Consider the following 25,358-nt stretch of genomic DNA (forward strand, 5'->3'; position numbering starts at 1 on the left):
CGGCTTACATAGGTACCAAGTAGCAGAAAGAGGCTAGAACTTAGGTCTTTTGATTGTAGGCCCAAAGTTCCTTTAGTGCTGTAGCCTTTCTGGCTCAGCTTACTCACTATTTCTCCCCCTCCTGCTCAGATATTTCAGCAAAGAAGAAAGAGCTCCACAGAACCAGGCTCCTCAGCATGTAATACTGCGGGCTGGTGTTCAACAAGGAACACAGAGCTCTGCTTCTTACCCTGACAGGCCACCTTTCAGGATTGAAGCTCAGAATTGGAGCCCAGATTGATGCCATGTGGGCACCAGCTGATTTATGCTCAAGTTGAAAGACATTTACAGACAACAACTGCAGGAAAAGTGACAGCAGAGACCTTGCTATTTTATGAAGGAAACTCACATTTACAGTGCTGACCTACACATGCAAATTTACAGTGTCAACTGATCACAAGTCTCTTTGGGATCTCACTTCATCTGAGGATGAGCTGCCACCCTAAATTATGGCACCAAAGATATAGTCCCAAATCTTCTGCTCAGGGCCTATGACTCTGACCTTGTCTACTTGTCAGGGAAAATAACAATGAAGGCAGGCATACTGAGCTATCTACTCACATCAGCCACGGTTTCTCTTCCAGCACTACTGATATTTTGAATCACAAAATTCTTTGTTTGGGGGGGTGGATGGCGGGTGAGGGGCTATTCTGTGTACTGTAGGATGTTCAGCAGCATTTAGCAACATTCTTCTACCCACTAGATGCCAGTGGCAACCCCCTTCCTCCAATTATGACAACTCAAAATGTCTCCATACGTTGCCAAGTGTCCCCTGGAGAGCAAGATCTCCAACAGAGAACCACAGAAATAGACCTTTAATATATGCTGTCAAGTTTTTGCAAAGACCCTTGTCTCTCAGTGATAAGGATGCGTGACTGACTCATAGCTCAAACCGAATGGGAAGGGAACAACTAACAATAAAAGCTACCTGAATTCCCAGCACTTTGGGAGGCCGAGGCGGGCGGATCACAAGGTCAGGAGATCGAGACCAGCCTGGGTAACATGGTGAAACCCTGTCTCTACTAAAAATACAATAAAATTAGTTGGATGTGGTGGCAGGTGCTTGTAGTCCCAGACACTCAGGAGGCTGAGGCAGGAGAATGGCATGAACCCGGGACGCAGAGCTTGCAGTGAACCAAGATCACACCACTGCACTCCAGCCTGGGTGACATGGCGAGACTCCATCTCAAAAAAAAAAGAAAGGAAACTACCTGAATTTGAAGTTTGCAAACAACTACCTTGAGTCATCTGCTTACAAAGGGTGTCTATCTCTCTTTTGAACAAAGGACTTCTGATGAAGTGGACCATATTCTGTAATCCATGACATTATTTGTCCTCATCAAATACAAACATCTAAATGTATTTATATATTTTCATTATCACTAGTCCTCATTCTCATTCCCCTCACTCCCCAGTGGGATCTATCCTAATGTCTTTAACATATATCCTTTTGTTTGTGTCTTTGCATAATGTATACTATTTTGAATATATCATTCTCATTTAAGTCAATAGAGTTCCACAATTACTTACTCACAATTCTTAAACTTACACAGCTCTGGACACCAGAAGTTTTCTCTTAACTCATTTAACAGCGAAATCTGACTGAAGCAACAAGGGGTTACTTGGGGTTCTTTAGCCACTCGATGTAACTATTCCTACATTTTGCTGCAGAACTATTGTGCTTGATTATGCGATGCCACCTCTTCCTTTTCTAAATTCCAAGTATTTTGAATTCCAAAAACAAATCTGAGCCCCCCATTTTTTTCTTTTTCTTTCTTTCCTTTTTCTTTTCTTTTAATTGAGACAGGGTCTCACTCTGTTCCCCAGGTTAGAGTGCAGTGGCACAATCATGGCTCACTCAGCCTCGACCTCCCGGGCTCAAGTGATCCTCCCACCTCAGCCTCCTTGGTAGCTGGGACTACAGGCATTGCCACCATGCATGACTAATTTTTGTATTTTTTGTAGAGATGGGGTCTCCCTATGTTGCCCAGGCTGGTCTCAAACTCCTGGGTTCAAGCAATCCACTTTCCTTGGTTTCCCAAAGTGCTTGGATTATAGGCATGAGCCACTGTGCCCAGCCCCAAAGGGTTTTAATTGTCTACTTATACATTATATAGAGAGATCTTACTCTGTTTTCCTGTTTTTACTCAGTATTATATTTTTAATACATATTCATGTTACAGCATATACATCTAGTCTATTACTTCTAACTGCTGTAGAATACTCCATGAAGTGGAGTCCTACATTCCACTCACTCACTCCCCCAGTAATGAGCAGCTACATTACCTCCAGTTCCCCATCACTACAATGACTTCATGAACATCCTCATACATGTTCCTTTGTGAACCTGTATGAGAATCTCCATGGGATATACACCCAGGGTTAACAGCTGGGTCATGGGTGTGAATATACTTAATCTGGCCAAGGAATGCCAGAATACCCTTCAAAACAGCCATGTCAATCTACTGGCATGGTGTGGTAAAATAGATCCTGTAGTCCCCCATTTTCCCAACACTTACCAGTATGCAGTGTTCTCCACTTGTCAGTCTAAGAGATGTAAAGAGATATCTCATTCTTGTTTTCATTTGCATTTTCAGATATAACTGAGCCTCCAGGTATGCTCATTAGTCTTTGGGGTTTCTTCTCTTTAAATTGCTTATTCATGAGCTTTACCCATTTTTCACTAGTGTTTCTGTCTTTTTCTTGCTGATTTACAAGAGTTCCTTGTTTTTAGACATTGAAAAGATTGGCTTTAGACACTGAAAAATATCTTCTCCCAACCTGTCAGCTGTCTGTTCATTTGGTTCATGCATAGCAGAAATGTGTACAACAGAAATCTTAATTTTTATGTAATCCAATTGATTAGTATTTTGCCGTATGGTTTGGAACTTTAGAAGTTTTAAAAAAGTCCTCCCCACTTCTAAGTTTAAACAAGTCCTTCCCACTTCTAAGTGTCCTAAGATATAAAGGACAAAGATAGTCCTCTATATTTTCTTCTACTACTGTAACAATTTTACTTTTCACATTTGGTCTTTAATTCACTTCCAAATGGATTCACCTCTGTTGTTTTAGCTTGGAGTCCAGTTTTATTTTTCATCATACATTGTACATGTTCTGTTTTTCAAAAAAATTTTTATAGGGAGTTTTTGCCTAGGCTGGCCTTGAACTACTGACCTCAAGCAATTCTCCTGCCTTGACCTTCCAAAGTGCTGGGATTACAGGTGTGAGCCATTATGCCCAGCCCTTTGAGTATTTTCTACTAAATATTGCATGTTTTCCTCATTAATCAGGGAATCATACATATTACCTTATACTTAATGCCCTAATATACAAATCTATCTATAATTTCTCTACTCTCTTTCAATGGTGCATATGCCTGATCTGTTGCCAATATCACTACTTTAATTTCTATGGCTTTAAATTATGTCTACATGTGATAGGGTTAGTCCCCCTTTTCATTATTCCTTTAGTATTTTAATTTAAGGCCAGGCACAGTGGCTCACACCTATAATCTCAGCACTTTGGGAGGCCAAGGTGGGTGGATCACTTGAGGCCAGGAGTTTGAGACCAGCCTAGGCAATAAAACTAGATTCTGTCTCTACAAAATATAAAAATAAAAATTAGCTGGATATGATGGTGTTGCCTGTGGTCCAAGCTACTCAGGAGGCTGAAGTGGGAGGATCACTTTAGCCCAGGAGGCCAAGGCTGCAGTGAGATGTGACTGTGCCACCACTATACTCCAGCCTGGGTGATACAGCAAAACTATGTCTCCCAAAATTTTTATTTAACTTAGTCATAGATTTTGTTATTACATCTGTATTTTAAAGTAGGTTTATTATTACGTTTCTGAGAAAATTTGTTTGTAGCTTATATTGGAATTACATTGAGCATGTGAATTAATGATAAGAGACTTAAGCTTTCTATATAGAGAAACCTTCCACCCAAGGGCATAGAATTATTTAATTAAATCACACTATATTCTTGACTGAACTTTAAAATTTTTCTCCAAACACTATTCTGTAGTTATCCCAGCTCATGTAATAATCATAATAACTCTATACTGTAGGTACTTTTATTATCATCATTTAACAGATGAGTAAACTGAGCCCAGAGAGATAAATAACTCGCCTAAGAACACACAGCAAGTAAGTAGCAGAACCTGGATTAACATAGTTTAGTCTATACTCTTAGCCATTGTATTGCTTCTATATCTACAGTCAGTTACTTTATAGTTTGGCTGCTTCTATGCATGTCATCTTGTTTTTATTATATTTGCTGACGGATTGTTGCAGAAATTGGTTGATTATTTTAAAGTTAGTATGTGTATTGTGCGATGTTGTTAAATTATCTTCTTAGTTCTAATAGTCTATTAATTTTTTCTTTTTGTATATCAACTGTAAAAAGTGACAGTTTTACCTTTTCTTTTCCAAGTTTAAATCTCTCATTTCCTTTTCTTTCCTTATAGTGTTGGCCAAGACCTCCATGACAATGCTACACACTGTAAAGTGGTGACTGTGAGCAAAGACTGTCGCTTACAGAAAAATCATGTATTCCTAGAAGAAGGTTTTCATTTTATCTTAGCTAGAGTACATGGAGCGCATCAAGAAACTGTTTCACAAAAATATAAGTTAGAAACTGTGTCCGGTAGCCAAGAATCCATTTTTAACAGATGAGCCCTGTGCTCATCTAAGCAATGGAAATTACTTTTATATAGGAGATGTCCCTTCCAGCGGAGAAACAGCTCGGTTGTGATACACTTGTGTTCATCCTGACTTTAAGTACATTTAACTCCACACTAAACCCCTGTAGCCACAACACAGCTCTGCGCCTGTCATTTGCTTCACACACACTGCTAAATGCAATTGTTTCTGACAATGGATTACTCTGTATCCCCGGGGGAATTCACAGACAGCAGCATTAGAAGGGGCCTTAGAGATCAACCATCTCTCTTACACACACCTAAAACTCCCCACAGCGGTGCTTCATCAGCTTTGAGAGCGGATGAGCCAACCAGAAGGCAGCTCCAATTATTAGGCCCTGGGGCCTGGGCATAGTCAGGCCCTTTGGAAGCTCCAAGTCAGAGACCAAACACATCCTCCCATTACCCACGCCTAGGGTGACTAATGCCTGTGGGAAGAACAACTGAACTAAAAAGTCCCACAGGAACCTCAAACCCAGCACATCCAAAGTGGAACTTCTCACCATCTCCTCCAAACTCAGTCCTCTTATACAGTAATCCCTGTAAAGCGAGAACAATCTCCATTCCCCATTCTCAGGGCCTTCCTGTCCCTCTCACCTGAGGAGCTACCAAGCCTTGGCCCACAAGCCCTCTGAGAGTCCCTCCTGATCACCCTGTGTTCTCCATACTGAATAAGGACTTGGCCACACCTTGTCAACTCTTCCCTCTGCTCCACTCCTGACCCCTGGATCCATCCGTCACGATGTGGCTGAAGGGATCCTCCCATCATGCAAATTCTGCCACATCTCCCTGCCTAAAACCCAGGAAGACTCCCCACTACTCCCAGCACAGAAGGTACACTCCTTAGTATGGCATCCCCTGCCCTCATGGCACGGCCCCATCCAGCTCTCCAGCCTCACAACCCGCAAGGACACCTAGACCCCCACCTCCCTCAACCCTTCATGACTGCGCTTCTGATCCCTGTTTCCCCTGGCTAAACCCTGCGTGCCCTCCCGCTGGACACGGTCTAATGCCTACTTGTTTTTAACACTCAGGTTGGGGCCCCAGCTCCCGGGAGTCTTTGCTGACTCCTGGACCCCGTTGCTCCGGCTGAGCGTGGGCTCTTTCTCTAGGTCTTTCCTCCCAGGACTCTGTGCATTCATCCCATCGGTAAACTGGATTCTCTACAAGAGTAGTAATTGCATAGTCAGTCAGTTCTCATCCCTTTTCAGGTTTCAGAAAAGACCTGTGAACAAAAGGCATTGAGTCTGATTTAGTGTGGCAATGCCCCGAGGGTCCTGTTCTCCCTGGGTGTCCTGCACCTAGTGCAACGTCGACCTGGCATCTAGTGAGCCATCTGAAGGAACAATGATGAGTGAATGATTTGCCTACCCCTTCCAGTAGTAGGCTGGAGGTTGTGGTTAGGACCCATCCCTATGCAGGACATGGAAAGTGGGAGGCACTCCTCTCCCTACGACGGCAGGGGGCGCTGCACAGCTGCGGGGCGGGGTGGCTGAGACAAGGGGCGTCCGGCTAAGGCCGGGGACCCAGGGTGGTGGGCGGGGTGTCTCGCCCGCCTGTGGACCCCGCGAAGTAACTGCGAACATTTCGCTTTCATTTTGGGCCGAGCTGGAGGCGGTGGGGCCGTCCCGGAACGGCTGCGGCCGGGCACCCCGGGAGTTAATCCGAAAGCGCCGCAAGCCCCGCGGGCCGGCGGGACCGCACGTGTCACCGAAAAGCTGATGTAGAGAGAGACAGAGAAAGAGACAGAAAGCAAGAGACCAGTGTCCCGGGAAAGTCCTGCCGCGCCTCGAGACAATTATAAAAATGTGGCCCCCTGGGTCAGCCTCGCAGCCACCGCCCTCACCTGCCACGGCCACAGGTCTGCATCCAGCGGCTCGCCCAGTGTCCCTGCAGTGCCGGCTCAGCATGTGTCCAGCGCGCAGTGAGTACCCAGCTGGCCAGGGCTCTGGTTTGCTCGAGTGCGGAGGGGCGGCTGCTTGGGAAGAGGGGGTGGAAACTCAAGTCTGCCTAAGGAGAGACTGGAATAGCAGCAGCCCTCTCCTGCAAAGAGGAATAAGAATAGGGGTCTCACCATGCGCTAAATAGGGCATGTCTCTTTTCATCTCGAAACAACCTGATGAACTATCATTATGCCCACTTCGTAGAGGAGAAACTGAGGCCCAGCGTGGGAGATTTCCTGCCTTCCTGCCTAGGGTCCCTCAGCTACAAACAGAAGGCAGATCCAGATCCTAGCTAGTTGTAAAGTCAGGATTGGCAGGGTGCAATGGTTCACGCCTGTAATCCCAGCACTTTGGGAGGCCAAGGCGGGCAGATCACCCGAGGTCAGGAGTTCAAGACCAGCCTGATCCGTCTCTACTAAAAAATACACAAATTAGCCGAGTGTGGTGGTGGGTGCCTGTAATCCCATCTACTGGGGAGTCTAAGGCCGGGAAAATGACTTGAACCCGGAAGCAGAGGTTGCAGTGAGCCTAGATTGTGTCACTGCACTCCAGCCTGGGCCACAGAGTGAGACTCCGTCTTAAAAAAACAAACAAGTCAGGCTTTCTCACTCCACTGTTTTTAAAACACTGGGTCCCAAGTCTGACTCAGCCACTTCACCACCTGGTCTGGGTTTCCCTCATCAAAAACATGAAGGCTTTCTCTGGGTGATTTTTGGGTTCGACACCCTTGTCCAAGCTCATCCCTAAACCCTCACAAGGAGCTGGCTTCTAGTCCTAGAATAGAGTGGCGCTTTGTAATAACTTGAGTCATCTCTCAGGTGTTGAGGGAAAAGTGTTGGAAATGGGTGGAGGGAGATGGGTGCCAAGCAGAAATGGATGGGTGAAGGTGGCCAGAATGGAGGGAAGGTGGTGCAGGCAGGCCATCCAGGCTGAAGTTCCTCCACCTGCTCCTCACTTCCCTTCCAGGCCTCCTCCTTGTGGCCACCTTAGTCCTCCTGGACTACCTCAGTTTGGCCAGAAACCTCTCCGTGGCCACCCCAGGCCCAGAAATGTTCCCGTGCCTTCACCACTCCCAAAACTTGCTGAAGGCCGCCAGCAACACGCTTCAGAAGGTGAGCTCTTCCTGTCTTCTCCGCTGTGCACCTGTACCCTCCCTGAGGAAGGGGCCTCTCATCCTACCCTCTGGTACCTGATGGAACTGCAGAGAAATTGTGGAGGTTCATTAGTAGCTGTCAACAGCAGGAGAGGGAACTTTACAAATGGCCCAAGTGTTAAAGAGTCCTAGTGAAATTGTGTCTCCAGAGAAAGCAAGAGTAATAATAAATTATAATGATGTTGGTTTTGGCTATGTCTACACAGAGTAAAGTGGATATTTGCAGTGTTCCTGTAGCCTGCCAACAGAGATAGAATTGTGTCAGGTCCACATGGTTTCTCTGCATCACTGATCAAACCCGGAAATAGTTACTTGAGTGCATACTCTGTGTTGGGGGGCAGGGGTACAAAGATGAAATAGCCTTGTCCCTCCTGCTGCCCACCAGCTTCTACTTGGTGACACAGTTCCTTCTCAGAGCAACACTTCTCAGGGAGGACTATGACAGTGCACATGCGGCCTTCATTTTCTAGGGAAGAGTTACCTAATTTTATTTACAGCTTCGTTCTTTTAGGTTTCATATTTTAATGTAAAAACCATTGCCATTAAAAACTGCTCCAGTAGCTATTGCTGCAAAGGCTAAAGGCTAGTGTTTTAAAAGATGTCCTCTGCCTTTTTGATCTCTAGGAAATTTTTCTTGCGTATTTTCTAGCTTGTTGCCTTATGAATATCTTAAAATAAGCTCAATGCCACCAAGCCTTCCAAAAGGGCTCTTTTCCCCTTTCAGTCTTTCATAATGTGCTGTGCATTGCTCCTCACAATTCAATGAATCTTCATTAGACAGGGGGCTCAAGTGAGAACTGCTTTGTTTCCTGAAGAAAGGTTCAAAATGGATAACTTGTAGGTGCTCCAATTCATATGGGTGTTTTTTGTGCAAAAGCTGACGCCTCTACTCCCAGATACAGTCAAAAGATTATAGAAATCAGTTTAATGTTTTGTACATCATTTGTCAAATTTGCTGCAGTAGGAAACAAAGGAGGTAGATGCAAGTGATTCACTGGCCATATCCAGCCCACAGTTTTGTAGAGTTTGGGCTATATGTTTATTTTTTAGTTTGATGCTATTCAAAAACTGAACCTTTCAATTGAGATTTCAAATTTCTAGCTTCTCTTGAAAAGACCTGAAGAACAACACTGGACTCACACTTCCAAATCTAACTCTTTAGAACCTGCTCAGAATAGTGGCATTGCCCAGGTCTATTTAAACACCTCCAGGAATAGTGTATTCATGTCCTCCTGCTGCTGTCACAAATATAGTGGGTTTAAATGACACAAGTTTATTATCTTACAGCTCTGGGCATCAGAAGTCCAAAATGGGTCCTACTGGGCTAAAATCAATGTGTCAGCAGAGCTGTAGCCCTTTCTGGAGGCTCTTGGGGAGCATGTGTTGCTTTGCTTTGTCAGGTCTAAAGGCTGTCCACATTCCTTGACTTGTGGCCCCTTCCGTTGTCCATACCAGCAATGTCTGGTTGAGTCTTTCTCATGCTGCTCCCTCTGGACTGACCTTCTACCCGCTTCTACTTTTGAGGACACTGCTTACATTGGATTCACCCAGATACTCCAGGATCATCTCTCTACTCTTAGATCAGCTGATTAGCAAATTGAATGTCATCTACACCTTCATTCCTCTTTGGCAGGTCACATAGCACATTACCAGGTTCCAGGGATTGGGAGGTGGATGTCTTTGGAGGCGGAGCATTGGTCTAGCTACCACAGAAAGGGATTTTACTACTTGTGTCCAAACATATTCTGAATTTTCAGGCCTTGCTTCTTGGCTCATGCTGTTACCTCTGTCTGAAATTTCCCTCCTCCATTGATGACATTTTACTCCTCTTAATGTAGGTGTCCCATCTCTAGGAAGCTTCACTTCCCTTCCTGCCCCTCCTCAGAAGCTTCATGCCCTTTTCACCATGTCTCACCTACTGATGCCTCCTGGTCCATCTGGGCACTTGTCTGTCTCAGCAGCTAAACTTGCAATCCAGGAGGGTATACATGGTCCTCTTCTCTGTCATGTTCTTAGTACCTAATGGAGCTCCTGGCACCCATCAGGCTGTTGAATGGAGAAATGATCGTAATCTTCAATCATACAGTCCTTTACTTCCTAGGATACATTTCATAATTTTACCCAATGGTGCTTTCCAACACACTAAGATGACATCTCTGTGTATGTGTGTGCATGTGTGCACTGCAAATTAAATCTCGCTTGTCTTAAGGGTTTGCATGTTTGTTATACCCATCAAGCTGTGACCTTAATAGTTCCCCCTTTAGAAGTTATACTTGAAATAGGTATTCATAGAATACAGTCACTTTAGCAAAAGAAGAAACAGTTTTCACCAGAAGCAAGTGTCACAGTGAGGTGTGGAGGCTGGTTAGCACAGGTTGATGACATGATTTATTGTGTTTACATAATGAAAAAATATGTCATCCAGAGAAACATGCCCCAAGCATAGGGAGAGGAGAGTGAGAGACAGAATGTAAGGAATCTGTTTCCTTTTGTGTTATGAAGAACCAGAATTTCCTGCAGGTCAAAGCAACAGAGGTCAAGGGCAGCCAGCCAGAGCCTGCCTGGCACCCTGGCGTACCAGCCTTGTGGGGTGCCAGGTGCCTTATCAATGTTATAAACTGAGTTTCTCTTTCATTTTTCATAGGCCAGACAAATTCTAGAATTTTACCCTTGCACTTCTGAAGAGATTGATCATGAAGATATCACAAAAGATAAAACCAGCACAGTAGAGGCCTGTTTACCATTGGAATTAATCAAGGTATAGAGGATTTTCCTCCCAAAGCTTGCAGTGTGGTTAAAAGCTGTGCATCAAATCTCACCTGCTTCTAAAAATTCACGTTTCTGGTATCCATCATTATGGGACTTTAACTGGTCCTACTTCAGAAGTTAGATTTGGGAGAAAAACTATAAAAATAAATGGTTTTTTTGCAATAATATGAATATACTTAACACTTAAAAATAGTTAACATGGTAAATATTATGATATGTGTTTTTACCATAATAAAAAAAGTTTGACCTGAAAAGTCAGAAAGATTTATACTAAGATTTAATACTTTGATATATGATATTTTTCCCTCTAGAATGAGAGTTGCCTAAATTCCAGAGAGACTTCTGTCATAACTGTAAGTCAAAAAATGAAAAGTTTCAGCCTGTATGATGAATTCATATCGCTGATGTCTGTTTATTTTTTCTTCTAGAATGGGAGTTGCCTGGCCTCCAGAAAGACCTCTTTTATGATGGTAAGACACACAGCTCTTTCCTCAAATGCAATGGGAGAAATGTTTTTAGCCTATCTCAAAGGATACTTCCCCATCTTGTTATGTCACCCAGGCCCTGTGCCTTAGGAGTATTTATGAAGACTTGAAGATATACCAGGTGGAGTTCAAGACCATGAATGCAAAGCTTCTGATGGATCCTAAGAGGCAGATCTTTCTAGATCAAAACATACTGGGAGTTATTGATGAGCTGATGCAGGTAAGACTTCATTCTATCAGTGAGAGCACCTTTTTCATGCTAAAGATACCTAGCCAGGGTCCTCAATAAAGAGGTATAAAATCAGCTCTTCCTGGATTGGTGGAGGCCTTTTAAAGGCCTGACAGACCTACATTTTCAAGGAGACAGCCTTGAGGGTGCCCCCTATAGGGAGCACAAATGTGAGCAGATGACATTATGAAAAGCAGACTCCAAAGTATTCACTCTGTGGTATCCCCCACACTCTGCAAATGTTTTTGTGCATTTTCTTATGTCAGCCTCAAAACAACCATATGGGATCTGCACAAAGGAGGGAACCAAACCTTAGGAGAGTTAAACCACTTGTCTGAGGCTCTGCCTCTTAAAATCCTTCAAGAGGATTTCACTACACTTACCTTCTCACTCACCTCTAAAGGCTCCAGGATGTGCTCCCGGATGTGCATACAAGGGGCCAGCTTGCGTATCTGCAAATATTGCTGGGAAAACAAGCAAGATTGGTGCCTGATTATGACCCATTGTGAACCAAAATGTGAACCAAATAAAAGAATGACCTATCATCTGGGGCATCTATAATGTTATTCATAGGCAAGAACTTGCTTTGTAATGTTCCGAATCACCATAACACAGCTGCTAATATAAAACAAATATTTATATAAGCGAGGGTGATTGCTTTGGTGACTAGGACACAGGATAAAAATATGGTGGCAGAAATCATTGTCTGAAAAGTAATTGATTTACTTTTATTCTTTTCGTGTGTGTGTGTGTGTGTGTGTGTGTACGCGCGTGCATGTGCCAGATTACTTGTTTGAAAGGCAATGAGCGTTATCCAAGTATCAAAAAACGTTACCATCTAGAGAGCTGTAGTTGCTGTTTTGTTTTTAGGACCAAGAGGTGGGTGATTTGGGTGCTAGAATCAATTCTACCAGTAACCAGACAACTATTCCCAAGCCACTTAACCCCTCTGTGCCTCAGTTTCCTCTGGTATAAAATGGGGTGACTTTATTCTAGCTTTCTTTTAGACTTTTTGTGAGGAAGATATGAAAGTATTTATTCATCAAGGGTGCAAATTATATTGTGTTATCAAATCCAAGTGCTAAACTTGGGAAATTCATTGCCAGGTTTATCTGACACAAATGGCATGTCTTCAGTAAACAGGCCTGTTACTGATAGCGAGTTCTGATCGATAGCAATCCATCACCTCCCTGTGCTAAACAGAAGTGGGCTTTTTAATGTAACATATACAAAATTAATTAGATATTGCAGCAGATGTCATTTTAAAGGAACTGTTTGTTTCTAAGACACAACTCCCACTGATGTTTTCTTTCTAAATAGTTTCAAGGGTCTTTTCTGAGCTCATTGAAGATGGCTGTGCTTGGAAAATAAGTATTTCTTTTCTCAGGTTCTGCCTGGTAATCTGGCTGAGAGTAGATGTGGGTTGGGTTAGGAGTGGCATAAGGGACTGAGTTGCAGGCTCTGAGACATGTACTGGCTTCACTCATTTTTATGAATGAATATTTGAATTTTGGAATACGATGTAAGTCATGCTTACTGTTCATTCTCCTAGGCCCTGAATTTCAACAGTGAGACTGTGCCACAAAAATCCTCCCTTGAAGAACCGGATTTTTATAAAACTAAAATCAAGCTCTGCATACTTCTTCATGCTTTCAGAATTCGGGCAGTGACTATTGATAGAGTGATGAGCTATCTGAATGCTTCCTAAAAAGCAAGGTCTCTCCAAACCGTTGTCATTTTTATAAAAATTTGAAATGAAGAAATTTTGATAGGATGTGGATTAAGAACTAGGGAGGGGGAAAGAAAGATGGGACTATTACATCCACATGATACCTCTGATCAAGTATTTTTGACATTTACTGTGGATAAATTGCTTTTCAGTTTTCATGAATGAATTGCCAAGAAGGGAAAATGTCCATCCTGAAGGCGTTTTACATTCACTTTAATAGAAGGGCAAGAATTTATAAGCTATTTCTGTACCAAAGTGTTTGTAGAAACAAACATGTAAGCATAATTTATTTTAAATTATTTATTTATATAACTTTGTGATCATGAAAGCATCTGAACTAACTTATATTTATTTATGTTATATTTATTAAATTATTTATCAAGTAGATTTGAAAAATATTTTTTAAGTGTTCTAAAAATAAAATTATTGAATTAAAGTGATTCTCCTATTTTTCTAATGTACTTTTAAGTGTTAAAATACACATTGTGGGAAAACTGAAAACTCTGATGAGACTTCAACAAAATTACTCTGGAAAGAATGCCACAATATTCTTCTTATTCCTTTCCTAGTTCCTTTCATCTCATTTTAAAGGGATCCTAGTAAGACAAGATATGCTTTACTACTAAGGCAGCCAAGTGAGTCATGGTTTTTGAGGGTTTATTATTTTTGTTCAACATGAGTCTAAAAGTGTGCTGTGCATTAGACAAATACATCATAATATTCTTCAACCAGAAAAAAATGTCACTAAGAGGCCTTCTAGCCTAATTATTCTAATTTTTGTGACCCTTTGGGCTCTGAGAGAAAAGTTGTCCCTAATTTACAACCAGAAAATCTCTCCATTTGTCTAAAATTGTATAGAACTTTTACCTGAACCACATGGATGATTGCCTTACTTTGGCTTAAGAGATGTGCTCTTGATGAGCTAAATGTTAAATTCCATCTTTTCAATTCTCTAAACCAGGGGTCCCCAATCCCCAGGCCATGGACTGATACTGGGAAGTGGGCCCCACAGCAGGAGGTGAGTGGCAGGTGAGCAAGCATTACCGCCTGAACTCTGCCTCCTCTCAGATCAGTGGCAGCATTAGATTCTCACAGGGGCGTGAACCCTATTGTGAACTGTACATGCAAGGGATCTAGGCTGTGTGCTCCTTATAAGAATCTAAGTAATGCCTAATAATCCGAGGTGGAACAGTTTTGTCCCGAAACTATCCTTGCCCCCTGCCCCCTGGGTCTGTGGAAAAACTGTCTTCCACAAAACCAGCCCCTGCTGCCAAAAAGGTTGGGGACCACCACTGTAAACCATGTAAATCTTTAGGCTTCATGACTTAGTCCACTTTGTACTGCTGTAACAGAATATCTGAGACTGGGCCATTTGTAAAGAACACAGATTTATTTTTTTACTGCTCTGGAGGTTGGAAAGTCCAAGAACAACAGGCCAGCATCAATGGCCTTTGTGCCATGTCATCATATGGCGGAAGGTGAGAGAGAGAGCAAAGGGGTGCTGAACGTGTCCTTTTATAACCACTCCCATGATGACAGCATTAATCCATTCATAAGGGCAGAGTCCTCATTGCCTAATCACCTCGTAAAGGTCTCACATCTTTATTCTGTTACAATGGCAATTAAATTTCAATGTGAGGCTAGTCACAGTGAATCATGCCTCAAATCCCAGTACTTTGGGAGGCCGAGGCAGATGGATCACCTGAGGTCGGGAGTTTGAGAGTAGCCTAGCCAACATAGTGAAACCCCATCTCTATTAAAAATACAAAAATTAGCCAGGTGTGGTGATGAACATCTGTAATCCCAGCTACTCGAGAGGCTGAGGCAGGAGAATCTCTTGAACCTGGGAGAGGAGGAGCTTGCAGTTAGCCGAGACTGCGCCACTGCACTCCAGCCTGGGCAACAGAGCGAGACTCCATCTCAAAAAAAGAAAAAGAAAAAAATTCAACGTGAGTTTGGGAGAGGGCAAACCACATTCAAACCATAGCAATTCACCTGACACAATACAATGCAATGTTAAGGCTTTGACAATCCATTCTTCCTTAATAGATAAAGGACCTAAAACATAAAATATTTTGAGTGACCCATTTCCTCAGTTACTCCTCCCAACTGAATCCCAATCTTTACCCCTGTAAATGTTTTATCTCCTTCCCAGGTCCTCCTGCATGACAAATTTCTCGTTTTTCAGATTCTTGCCCTATTAGACATTTAATAAAATAGAAACCATCAGAAGCTAGATCCCATCACCTATCTCCTTCTCTTGAATGGTCCACAAGTGCTTCACAGACGTGGGTTTCTTTCAAGTGTCGAGTCTGGGGTCTCAGCAGCTTTGACAGTGAGAAGAGACGAACGGGCTGTAGAGTTGCGGCCACCTGTTACTTGGAATGGTGACTACTGGTTGTCTGGGCCCAGAAATCAGGAGGGACAAGCGGACTGTCTCTTCTATGAACTGGGTTTATACACAAGAACACGTGTGTTTCTTCTGTTCTAGAAATTAACATGGGATATGCTTCAAAAACATGATGGGACGCAGTAACAGCTTCACGATTCATTCCAGTCTTTATTACGTGGTTAGTTTTTCACTTTTTTTTAAGCCTGTGTCTGCAATTTACAAGTTGTGTAATACGCTTGCAACCAAATCATCCCAATGCTCCCCACTGGTTTCCTCTTCTGAAAAAGGAAGGTAATACTAGGACCTACCTCAAAGGATCAGAGAAAGGGTAAAATGGAACAACACGTGCAAAGGGCTAGCGTTGCACCTGGCACATAGTAAGTGCGCAATAAATGTAAGCACATTTTGAAATGTATTATTAGTCTTCGGGCTAGGCACCTGTACCAAATTGGTTACCTCCTCTTTGCTGCTATTTCCTCATTGATGAAATTCAGAAAACTGTGGGACCTAATTAACTGTGTTATTGTGAAGATTAAATGACACAACACAGTGCCAGCACCTAGTTATTACTCAACATAAATTTGTTAAAGCTCTCACAAGACATCAGAAAACCCGCTGATACACTGTGCCCCCATGGCACTCAGCGTATTAAGTGTGGTCAGGACAAGCAGTTGCCTGGTGAGAAGTATGAGGGCAAAAGGTAGGGTCTCTGCCTTCCAAGAACAAAGGGTGGAGAGCACAGTAACTTTTTTTTTTTTTTGAGACCAAGTTTCACTTGTTACCCCAGGCTAGAGTGCAGTGGCGTGATCTCGGCTCACTGCAACCTCCATCCCCCAGGTTCAAGCGATTCTCCTGCCTCCACCTCTTGAGTAGCTGGGATGACAGGCACCCACCACATGCCTAGATAATTTTTGTATTTTTAGAGACGGGGTTTCACCATGTTGGCTAAGCTGGTCTCAAACTCCTGGCCTCAGGTGATCCACCCACCTCAGCCTCCCAAAGCGCTGGGATTACAGCGTGAGCCACTAAGCCCAGCCAGGAGCAAAACCAAGGAACTCCCCCTCAAAAAAAAAATACTCCCCAGTCAATTGGAGATTCGTTTGATTAGCAAATTACTTTATTCAAAAGAAACTAAACCTTGAAAGTGTATCTGACACCTCAGAATGGCCACATCAGAGAATTAACATGAAACATACTGAGTTGTCAGCTGCCCCATTGAAGGTCCAGGACTTTGAGGAGACAGAACAGTTCTAGGACATGGTCTGGCCAGACATCCAAAGGTGAGTATTGAAAAACTCAAGAGATGTAAAAGACCCTTAGACACCCAAAGGAGGATAAGAAACTACAGACAAAAAGAAAAGAACAGTAGCTTTGTTGGGGACCAGCACCCACAGCCATCATAAGTCCTCTTCCCTGTGTCACACTGGGCCATTCGGTTATTATCCTTATTTGAGGACTAAACATCTTGGGCCAGGCGCGGTGGCTCACACCTGTAATCCCAGCACTCTGGGAGGCCAAAGCCGGCAGATCACGAGGTCAAGAGATCAAGACTATCCTGGCCAACATGGTGAAACCCTGTCTTTACTAAAAGTACAAAAATTAGTTGGGCATGGTGGTGTGTGCCTGTAGTCCCAGCTACTCAGGAAGCTGAGGCAGGAGAATTGCTTGAACTCAGGAGGTGGAGGTTGCAGTGGGCCGATATCGTACCACTGCACTCCAGTCTGGTGACAGAGCGAGATTCCATCTAAAAATAAAAACAAAAAATTAAAAAACAGTTTTGGTTCTGGAAGCATAATTCGGCTTCCTAGTTTAAAGCAAATTGCATTACAATATGATAAGTAAGAAAAAAAATCTGGCTTCATTTTCCAAAAATTGAATTCATGTACTTGAAATATTTTATTTTAAAAAGTGAAGTAGGATGTGTATAAACGTTGTGAAATGTATGTGGTGAGAAAAAGCACAAAAACTTTAGTTTTACTTATGGATCTTTCAATTTTACATTAAAATATGAGTATGAATTAAATCTATGTAATATCAAAAACAGTATATTCATGGACTCTGTTTTAGACAAAAAAAAAAAAAAGTAGTAGCAACTGCTCAATTGTGCTTCCTAAATGCCAGGCATGTTCCTAAGAGTTTACCACAAATAAACATAATCATCCTAATAACTCTTTTTATGGATGTGGAAAGTGAAGAAGATTATTTAAGTTGGTCGGGTGCAGTGGCTCATGCCTGTAAACCCAGCACTTTGGAAGGCCGAGACAGAGGATTGCTTGAGCCCAAGAGTTCAAGATCAGCCTGGGCAACATGGCAAAATCCCCATCTCTACAAAAAATAAAAATAATAAACAATAAGATTATGTCAGCTCACATCATTAACATCTTAAGTGGTGGGGTCTCAGCCTGTGCCAGCAGCTACGCTCATGTTAAAGTCACTGTAAGTCAAGGGAACGCTTTCCCCATAACCATATAATTATCATCCCAATTATTTATGTATCTCCCTTCTCCCTCTTGCTCAACTGTGAGAACTTCAGATTTAGGCAATGTAGTATTACCCACGTATTTGTGTTCCCAGCCCCAGGAACTTAAAAATGATACAGAGACAAAGGGAATCTTCATGAGCCCCCATGATTCTCATGTCTTTTCCTAATCTAGATAGAAATAAAGAAGTCTCAACCGGGTGCAGTGGCTCACGCCTGAAATCCCAGCACTTTGGGAGGCCGAGGTGGGCAGATCACCTGAGGTCACAAGTTTGAGACCAGCCTGGCCAACATGGTGAAACACTGTCTCTACTAAAAATACAAAAATTAGCCGGGTGTGGTGGTGTGCACCTGTAGTCCCAGCTACTCAGGAGGCTGAGGCAGAGAATTGCTTGAACCCGGGAGGCAGAGGTTGCAGTGAGCTGAGATCGTGCCACTGCACTCCAGCCTGGGTGACAGAGCAAGACTTCACCTCAGAATAAATAAATAAATAAATAAAAATAAAATTAAAAAGAGAAGTCTCTAGTCTTTGAAAGAAACTTATTCACAATTACGAAAACAGAGTCAAAAATTGAAAATGCATATGCTTACTTAGTTTAAAATAATTATACATGTTCATAATGGAGAAAAATCTGAATTCATAAACCTTTTGATTTAGTTAACATAATTTAAATACCTATGGTCTGAGTATATGCCTATGCTTCAGAAACAATGTGCCAATAAATATACCACACCTATGAACGGGAAAGTGTTTTACTTCCCATTAGGTTGCAGATGTCTTAGAAACACACTCCTGCACCACAGCTTCAAGAAATTCAAATAATGACCTGATCTGGTTTCCAAGCTGCCCTGCCACGAACAAGTCAGAGGCCCTGCAGGGCTCCTCGGTAAGCCCTTGAAATCCCTTTCCCTTCAATGGCCCCACCACAGCAGCTCCACTTTTGAATATTTTCAGGTAAGATTTCCTTTCAGAAAACGTTTTCATGGGTAAGGAAAAATGAAAACTTGCTGAATTCTCTAAGCCCCTCTCTGCAGTTGTTTTTACAACAGAACCACCTGTTGATTCCCAGGCTTGCTCAAAAAGAAAACACTGCTATGAATGCATAGAGCGTCTTCCTTTCTGAAAAGGAAACTTGTGCTAGAGGTTAGAGCAAACAGCAAGAATGGGATTGCAAAGAATAAAGGTGGCTGACTAACTCTAGACTTCCTAACTGAAGACTTACATCAGGATTGGAACAAATTAGGTCTAAATCTACGGTGGGCTCCAGGGTGGAAATGGAGGTCTCAGTTAAGAAGCAGTAGAAATCTCAAAACTCAGAGCCTGGAATTCAACCCCAGGGCCTCCGTGTTAGCATCAGTGGCTGCAGAGCCATTATCAGGACCTCTCAAACCCTGGCATGTAGGCAGAGAGGCTGAGAACACCTGTCACCTAAAAACACATGATTCTAGCAGTGAATCCCTGGGATCAAGCTCTTCAGCAAGCCATGTGCTGGTTCACCCCAAGAAGGACTTCCAGAAAATGGGCAGTGGGCTAGGTTGACTGATGGAAACCACCATTCTCATGGGAACACATTAAAAATTCAGCAACTGCTGTGTTCTCTTTAGAGAACAGCATGAAGCGTGCTTTCTCATGAAAAAGCAGCGAGGAAACTTTTCCCCTAAAGGAATACAGCAAAAGGACCAAACGAGAGCCATCATGTGCAGAAAAATCCCTGGTCAAGAGAAACGCACAGATGAGGAAGTAATAGGAATCTGCCTGGTTTTAAATAAAAACACACCTTCCCATCCTTGGAAGAAAGAAAACCATAATTATTCCTGTGGCGAAAGGGCTGTGGGGACAATGCAGGTTGTCCTGAACCTGTGTGAACACCTGGTGAACTAGTTTACCCTGGCTGGCACTCACTCAGCCTGGGCCCAGGAGCCAGAGAGCTGGGATCAAAACCAACTGTTGCCAAAGAGCCAAAGGAATGACAACCAAGCAATAGGATGCTTTAAAACAGGACTTGTAAGTAAATAATACAAAGAAGAACAGTGTCAAAAAGCAGATTTCCTTTTCTTCCCATCATCCATGATTTATGAATTTATGGATCAAATAATGTAAAATATATCCAGAATATTAATCACCCACCACACTCATGATACTGAGGTACTGACAATATCTACACAGACCAAAAAAACTATTTCACCAATTAACAATAGCCAATGAGACCCATTATTTCCTGAGGCAAGTCTTTTTCAAGAAAAGATTATTCCCTTGGTTCTGTGAAAGCTATCTCTGAGTAGCATTCTTCCCCACGAAAAGTAAATGATTCCACCACGAAAGTCCAAGAAAAGTAGTGTTTGGCCAGCTGAACTTCTCCAGAGGATGAGGACCTCACATTTCAGCTTGCATCCCAGATTGCTAGGTGGGAGAGAATTGCATTTGTTTCTAATCTCTTGGGGCTTCAGCACCCCAAGACTAGAGAGCAGAAAACCTCAGTGGTCCACCAGGCAAAGTGGGTCCGGGGGTTCAGAATGCTCGCTCACCATGTCTGAAAAGTATGCAGACAGATCATAATGCTTTGACTTCTGATATAAACCTTCTGGGGTGTTTACATACTTTTTTTTCTTTTTTTTTTTTTGGAGATGGAGCCCGGCTCTATCGTCAGTTTGGAGTGTAGTGGCGCGATATCGACTCACTGCAACCTCCAACTCCTTGGTTCAAGTGATTCTCCTGCCTCAGCCTCCTGAGTAACTGGGATCAGAGGCACGCGCCACCATGCCCAGCTAATTTTTGTATTTTTAGTAGAGACGGGGTTTTACCACGTTGGCCAGGATGGTCTTGATCTCCTGACCTCGTGGTCTGCCTGCCTCAGCCTCCCAAAGTGCTAGGATTATAGGCATGAGCCACCGCGCCTGGCAAGGAATAAAAAATCTAAATCGAATGTTAAAACCTCTCTCTGAATTACTGAGGATTCTTAGAAAAAAACACTATATTTGTTGTGGTAACAACATATAATAATCAAAGTCTTGAATTGATTTGAGCTCAATTATAACAATGTGCTACATCCATACACACACACAGAAAGAGAAGTGGTTGAAAACCGAGACAAAGAACCCTGTGGTTTTCCGGATCAAGACCAGGAACGACCTCCTCCAGCCCTCCCTGAGCTCTGCTTTCTCCCTTCCCCTCTTTGCCGGTTGAACATTGCTGGCGCCACCCAGTGGCCCCTATGACCCCTGCTTCAGTGCCACAGAAGGTCCAGAAGGCTCAATGCTACCAGCCCTGTATTAAGTACCAGGGTGACATGACCATTCCCTTACTGAGCCAGACCACCTGCCTGGATCTTGACATGCATGGTCTCCTTTCATTCTCACCACAGCCCAGGACATAGGAGGGTTTGCACCCATTTCACAGATGGGAACAGAGAGGATTCAAGTTAGGTTGAGACTTTGCTTACAGTCCCAAAGCTAGGGCAGCACTGGGGCTGGGCTTCCAACCCTTCCTCTGACTCAGCTGCACACACCATCCTTACTAAGAGGACAGCGGCCCCTTGCTTGTTTTTGCAGTTGCATTAACTCCCTGAACCCAAGCTTATAAATAACCAAGCAACACGTTCTATAACTATTTCCAAAGACACAGCTTGATTCCAAACAAATAACTAAGTTGATTTTCTGCTCACCTTCCATCATACCTTAGACTTCAAGAGAGATGATGTCTCTCAAGCACTTACATAAATTCTGGGCTGTGGCAAGCCTCTGATCATTTTCTTGACACTTCTTCAGCATCCTAAACTTGTAGATGGTAACATCTTCTACCCTCTCCCAGATATCACCAGTTTTGATAACATCCAACTCCAGATTGGCAGTGGCAGTTTTTTTGTTTTGTTTTGTTTGCAATAGCACAGTCTCGGCTCACTGCAACCTCTGCCTCCCGGGTTCAAGCAATTCTCCTGCCTCAACCTCCCGAGTAGCTGGGATTACAGGCATGTGCCACCATGCCCAGCTAATTTTTGTATTTTTAGTAGAGACAGGGTTTCACCATACTGACCAGGCTGGTCTCGAACTCCTGACCTTATGATCCGCCCACCTCAGCCTCCTAAAGTGCTGGGATTACAGGAGGGAGCCACCGCGCCCGGCTGGCAGTGGCAGTTTTTATCCACTCTTTCCTCAAGTCACCAGCAAGGGTAATCAACTGAGTAACTGTTAAGGAAATTTAGTCTTTGCTTCATCTAAATACAGATGATGAATTCAGGAGTTCCTCTGAACACTTCAATCATTAATAGATACTTACAATGAAAATATACTCTCCTTATTTTAAAAAAAGTGTAGCATTAATTGTTACTTTAATCACTTTTAAAGTAGATTTAAATGCCCCCCAATCACTGTTTTCCAACCAATCTTAAGGACTAAACAGTATTATCTCATATAATATTACACTATTAGAGTATAATGTTCATTCACAGTGATAATTCCAATAATAAGACTGTTTTGAAGGCAGCACAACTTAGGTTGGAATTTTGAAAAATTCAGACACCAAAAATAATTCAAGTGGCTTAAAAAGAAATACAGCTTTGGTCTTACCCATCTGTCTTTATCAGAATGTTAGCAGCACATTGAGACACTTAGTGACCTCAGTGACCACTAAAGAGAAAAGCAAGAGATCTGAATTCTCATCTCCATTATGCCATTTCCTGGTTTTAGGAGGAAATGCACATGTCAAAAAAAAACCTCAGGGGATGGTTATATCTGTTTTGTATCTGATTTGTAATACCTGCTAATTTCTTAGGAAGTGTCATACACTTAGGAGGTGTGATTTTTGTGAAATATACATTTGGTCTTCCTTATCTTTTCCTGGCATAAAACTCCTGAAATCCGTGGAATCTAAGGAGTGTTTGCAGTGTATATGCTAATTATATAGCAAAATTACATATTAGCATATAAAGGATTGTATGCTAATTATATTATTAGATAGCATACATAATATAGCATGTAATTATAGATGTAATTATATATTATTAGAATTATATAACATAATAATATATGCTATGTAATTAGCATATACACCTTTATATGTTAATGAGGTGACTGGTAGCTGAGGGCCCCTGGATAGCTTCAGGATGGCAGCGGGTCACAGTAAAAACCAAGGCTGGATTAGAAGGTTAGGATTTTCAGCTCCACCCCATGCAGAGAGGGAGGAGGGGCTGAAAATCGAGTTGATCACCAATGGCCAGTAATGAAATCAATCATGCCTACAAATTAAAGCTTCTACAAAACCAAAATGACTGGGTTCAGAGAAGTTCCAGGTTTGCAAATACATCCACATGCAGGGAGTGTGTGCACCCCAACTCCACAGGGACAGGAGCTCCAGTGCTGGGACCATTCCAGATAGCTCCCTGAGTATCTTATCATCTGGCTGTTCACCTGTATTCTTTATTATACATCTAACTAATAAACCAGTAAATGTAAGTAAAGTGTTGCCCTGAGCTCTGTGAGCCACTGTAACAAATTAATCGAACCCCTGGGGAGAGTCTTGGGAGCCCCAATGTGTAGCCGGTAGATCAGAAGTTCTGGCAGTTCAGTCTTATAACTGGCTCTGAAGTGGGGGACAGTCTTGTGGGACCTGACAGTATCTCCAGATGGCTAGTGTCAGAATTGAGTTGAATTAGAGGACACCCAGCTGGTGTGCACTGCAGAATCTGCAGAAAAATTGCTTGCTTGGTTGGCATGTGAGGAGTGAGGAGTAGCGTGTGGTGAGTGAGGGTAGGAAAAAACACTTGGTTTGGTTTTTGCACTCTATCTCCTATATCATGTAGGAGGGCATATATGTCTACCAACTCAAATCATTTGCCCTATAAAAATATTAGCCCTCTCATTGAGCTAGTTTTCCTACTTTCACCTTTTTAAAGTGGTTGTGCTGTAGTACAGCACAGTTGACTGCTGCAGAGTTTCAGTTAAGGACCCTCCACGCGTTTCAAATACTGGCGGTAAAGCTAGAAAAAGGTGAGAAGTGACAGGAATCCTTCCCACTCTCCCACTAGGATGCAACGCCTAAGCTCATCTTCACCATCTACTTTTTTTTTTTTTTTTTGAGATGGGGTCTTGCTCTGTCGCCCAGGCTGGAGTGCAGTGGTGCAATCTCAACCCACTGTAAGCTCTACCTCCTGGGTTCACACCATTCTCCTGCCTCAGCCTCCTGAGTAGCTGGGACTACAGGCATCCGCCACCATGCCCGGCTAATTTTTGTATTTTTGGTAGAGATGAGTTTTCACCGCATTAACCAGGATGGTCTCAATCTCCTGTCCCCAGTGATTCGCCCACCTCTGCCTCCCAAAGTGCTGGGATTACACGCCTGAGCCACCATGCCCGGCCCCACCATCCACTTATTAACTTGCATTTAACATGTCTACTTGGACTCTTCCCTACTCCACAGGTTTCCTCTCTGACCACTTTCTAGATTGAAGAATGGGCTCCAAGGGATGGCCCTGCCATCTAGTGGCTTCTCGATGCCTGGCAGATTGTTCCCAGCTTTCTAAACCTCTGCCCCATGAAAGTTGCCCAGAGAGCCTACGAAAAACCTAAGTTCTCAGGGCCATCTCAAAACCTGTATCAGATTATAAACCCAACTTATTAACAAGATCTGAAAGTGACTCTGTTAGGGTTGAGGCCTGACCATCTTTTATTAAAGCAGTACAGTGAAATACTGAATAAGAAACTACCAGGAAAGTGACTTGATATCTCACAGAACATCGCAAAAAATACACAAAGGAAGCAAATCTATTAATTTGTTGATTTTGATAACACATTGTCATCTCCAAAAACGTTGGAAACCCTTCATCTTTCCAAGCTGGATATGGCTCCAGGAAGGCTGATCCAGCAGCATGGGCATTGGATGAATGTCAACGCGGGAGGCCAGGGAAAATGAGAATTCCATCAGAGGGAAGGAGCAGAAGACGGGGATCAAACTCAGTTAGTCTGGTTTCTAGCAGTTGCCACTTGCGTTGCTTTTTGAAATGGTTCAATTCTGATCATATTGAACTCAGTCACCTGTCAAGTTGTAAGAACCATCAATTAGAAAAAGTGGTATGAGATTTGAACTAATGAAATCAATTTGCGAAAACATGCAAAATTCTAGAGTCTTGGCAATCTCTCTAAATTTCCAATATGAGTTTGAGGCTGGGCACGGTGGCTCACACCTGTAATTCCAACATTTTGGGAGGCCGAGGTCGGCAGATTACTTGAGGTCAGGAGTTCGAGACTAGCCTGGCCAACATAATGAAACCCCGTCTCTACTAAAAGTACAAAAAATTAGCCGGGCGTGGTGGTGGGCACCTCTGTAATCCCAGCTCCTGGGGAGACTGAGGCAGCAGAATCACTTGAACCCGGGAGGCAGAGGTTGCAGTGATCACACCATTGCAGATCACACCATTGCACTCCAGCCTGGGCAACAAGAGTGAAACTC

At 43.1% G+C, this 25,358-nt stretch overlaps 1 protein-coding gene and 1 long non-coding RNA gene across 4 annotated transcripts in view; one reads left to right on the forward strand and one right to left on the reverse strand.

Moving 5' to 3' along the window:
* The window catches only part of LOC105552081, a 107,233-nt gene that overhangs the window by 63,218 nt on the left and 18,657 nt on the right, over window positions 1-25,358 (reverse strand). Inside the window, exons 3-6 of the long non-coding RNA XR_001007942.1 lie at window positions 16,929-17,022; window positions 15,294-15,533; window positions 11,713-11,781; window positions 6,585-6,781 (exon numbers count right to left, since the gene is read on the reverse strand). This is a non-coding gene — a long non-coding RNA (uncharacterized LOC105552081). The remainder of the gene's footprint in view (window positions 1-6,584; window positions 6,782-11,712; window positions 11,782-15,293; window positions 15,534-16,928; window positions 17,023-25,358) is intronic.
* Window positions 6,240-13,486, forward strand: IL12A (interleukin 12A). 3 transcript variants are annotated; one of them, XM_011997573.1, is made up of 7 exons: window positions 6,240-6,662; window positions 7,648-7,793; window positions 10,479-10,592; window positions 10,915-10,956; window positions 11,032-11,073; window positions 11,165-11,308; window positions 12,870-13,486. In XM_011997573.1, exons 1-7 carry the CDS (start codon window positions 6,545-6,547, stop codon window positions 13,023-13,025), a joined length of 762 nt encoding a protein of 253 aa, XP_011852963.1. In that variant the 5' UTR covers window positions 6,240-6,544; the 3' UTR covers window positions 13,026-13,486. The 3 variants fall into 3 exon arrangements, with proteins under 3 accessions (XP_011852963.1, XP_011852973.1, XP_011852977.1); XM_011997583.1 differs by lacking the exon at window positions 10,915-10,956 and having other exon boundaries at window positions 6,330-6,662; window positions 12,870-13,480; XM_011997587.1 differs by lacking the exon at window positions 10,479-10,592 and having other exon boundaries at window positions 6,336-6,662; window positions 12,870-13,480.

The sequence above is a fragment of the Mandrillus leucophaeus genome, unplaced genomic scaffold (genome assembly GCF_000951045.1).
Source record: "Mandrillus leucophaeus isolate KB7577 unplaced genomic scaffold, Mleu.le_1.0 Scaffold1146, whole genome shotgun sequence".
NCBI classification, from domain to species: domain Eukaryota; kingdom Metazoa; phylum Chordata; class Mammalia; order Primates; family Cercopithecidae; genus Mandrillus; species Mandrillus leucophaeus.

Coding starts and splice junctions, on each gene's coding strand:
- IL12A (XM_011997573.1), top strand. CDS start 6,545: ATGTGGCCCCCTGGGTCAGCCTCGCAGCCACCGCCCTCACCTGCCACG. Junction 10,593..10,914: donor TACCATTGGAATTAATCAAG/GTATAGAGGATT, acceptor TTTTCCCTCTAG/AATGAGAGTTGCCTAAATTC. Junction 10,957..11,031: donor GAGAGACTTCTGTCATAACT/GTAAGTCAAAAA, acceptor TTTTTCTTCTAG/AATGGGAGTTGCCTGGCCTC.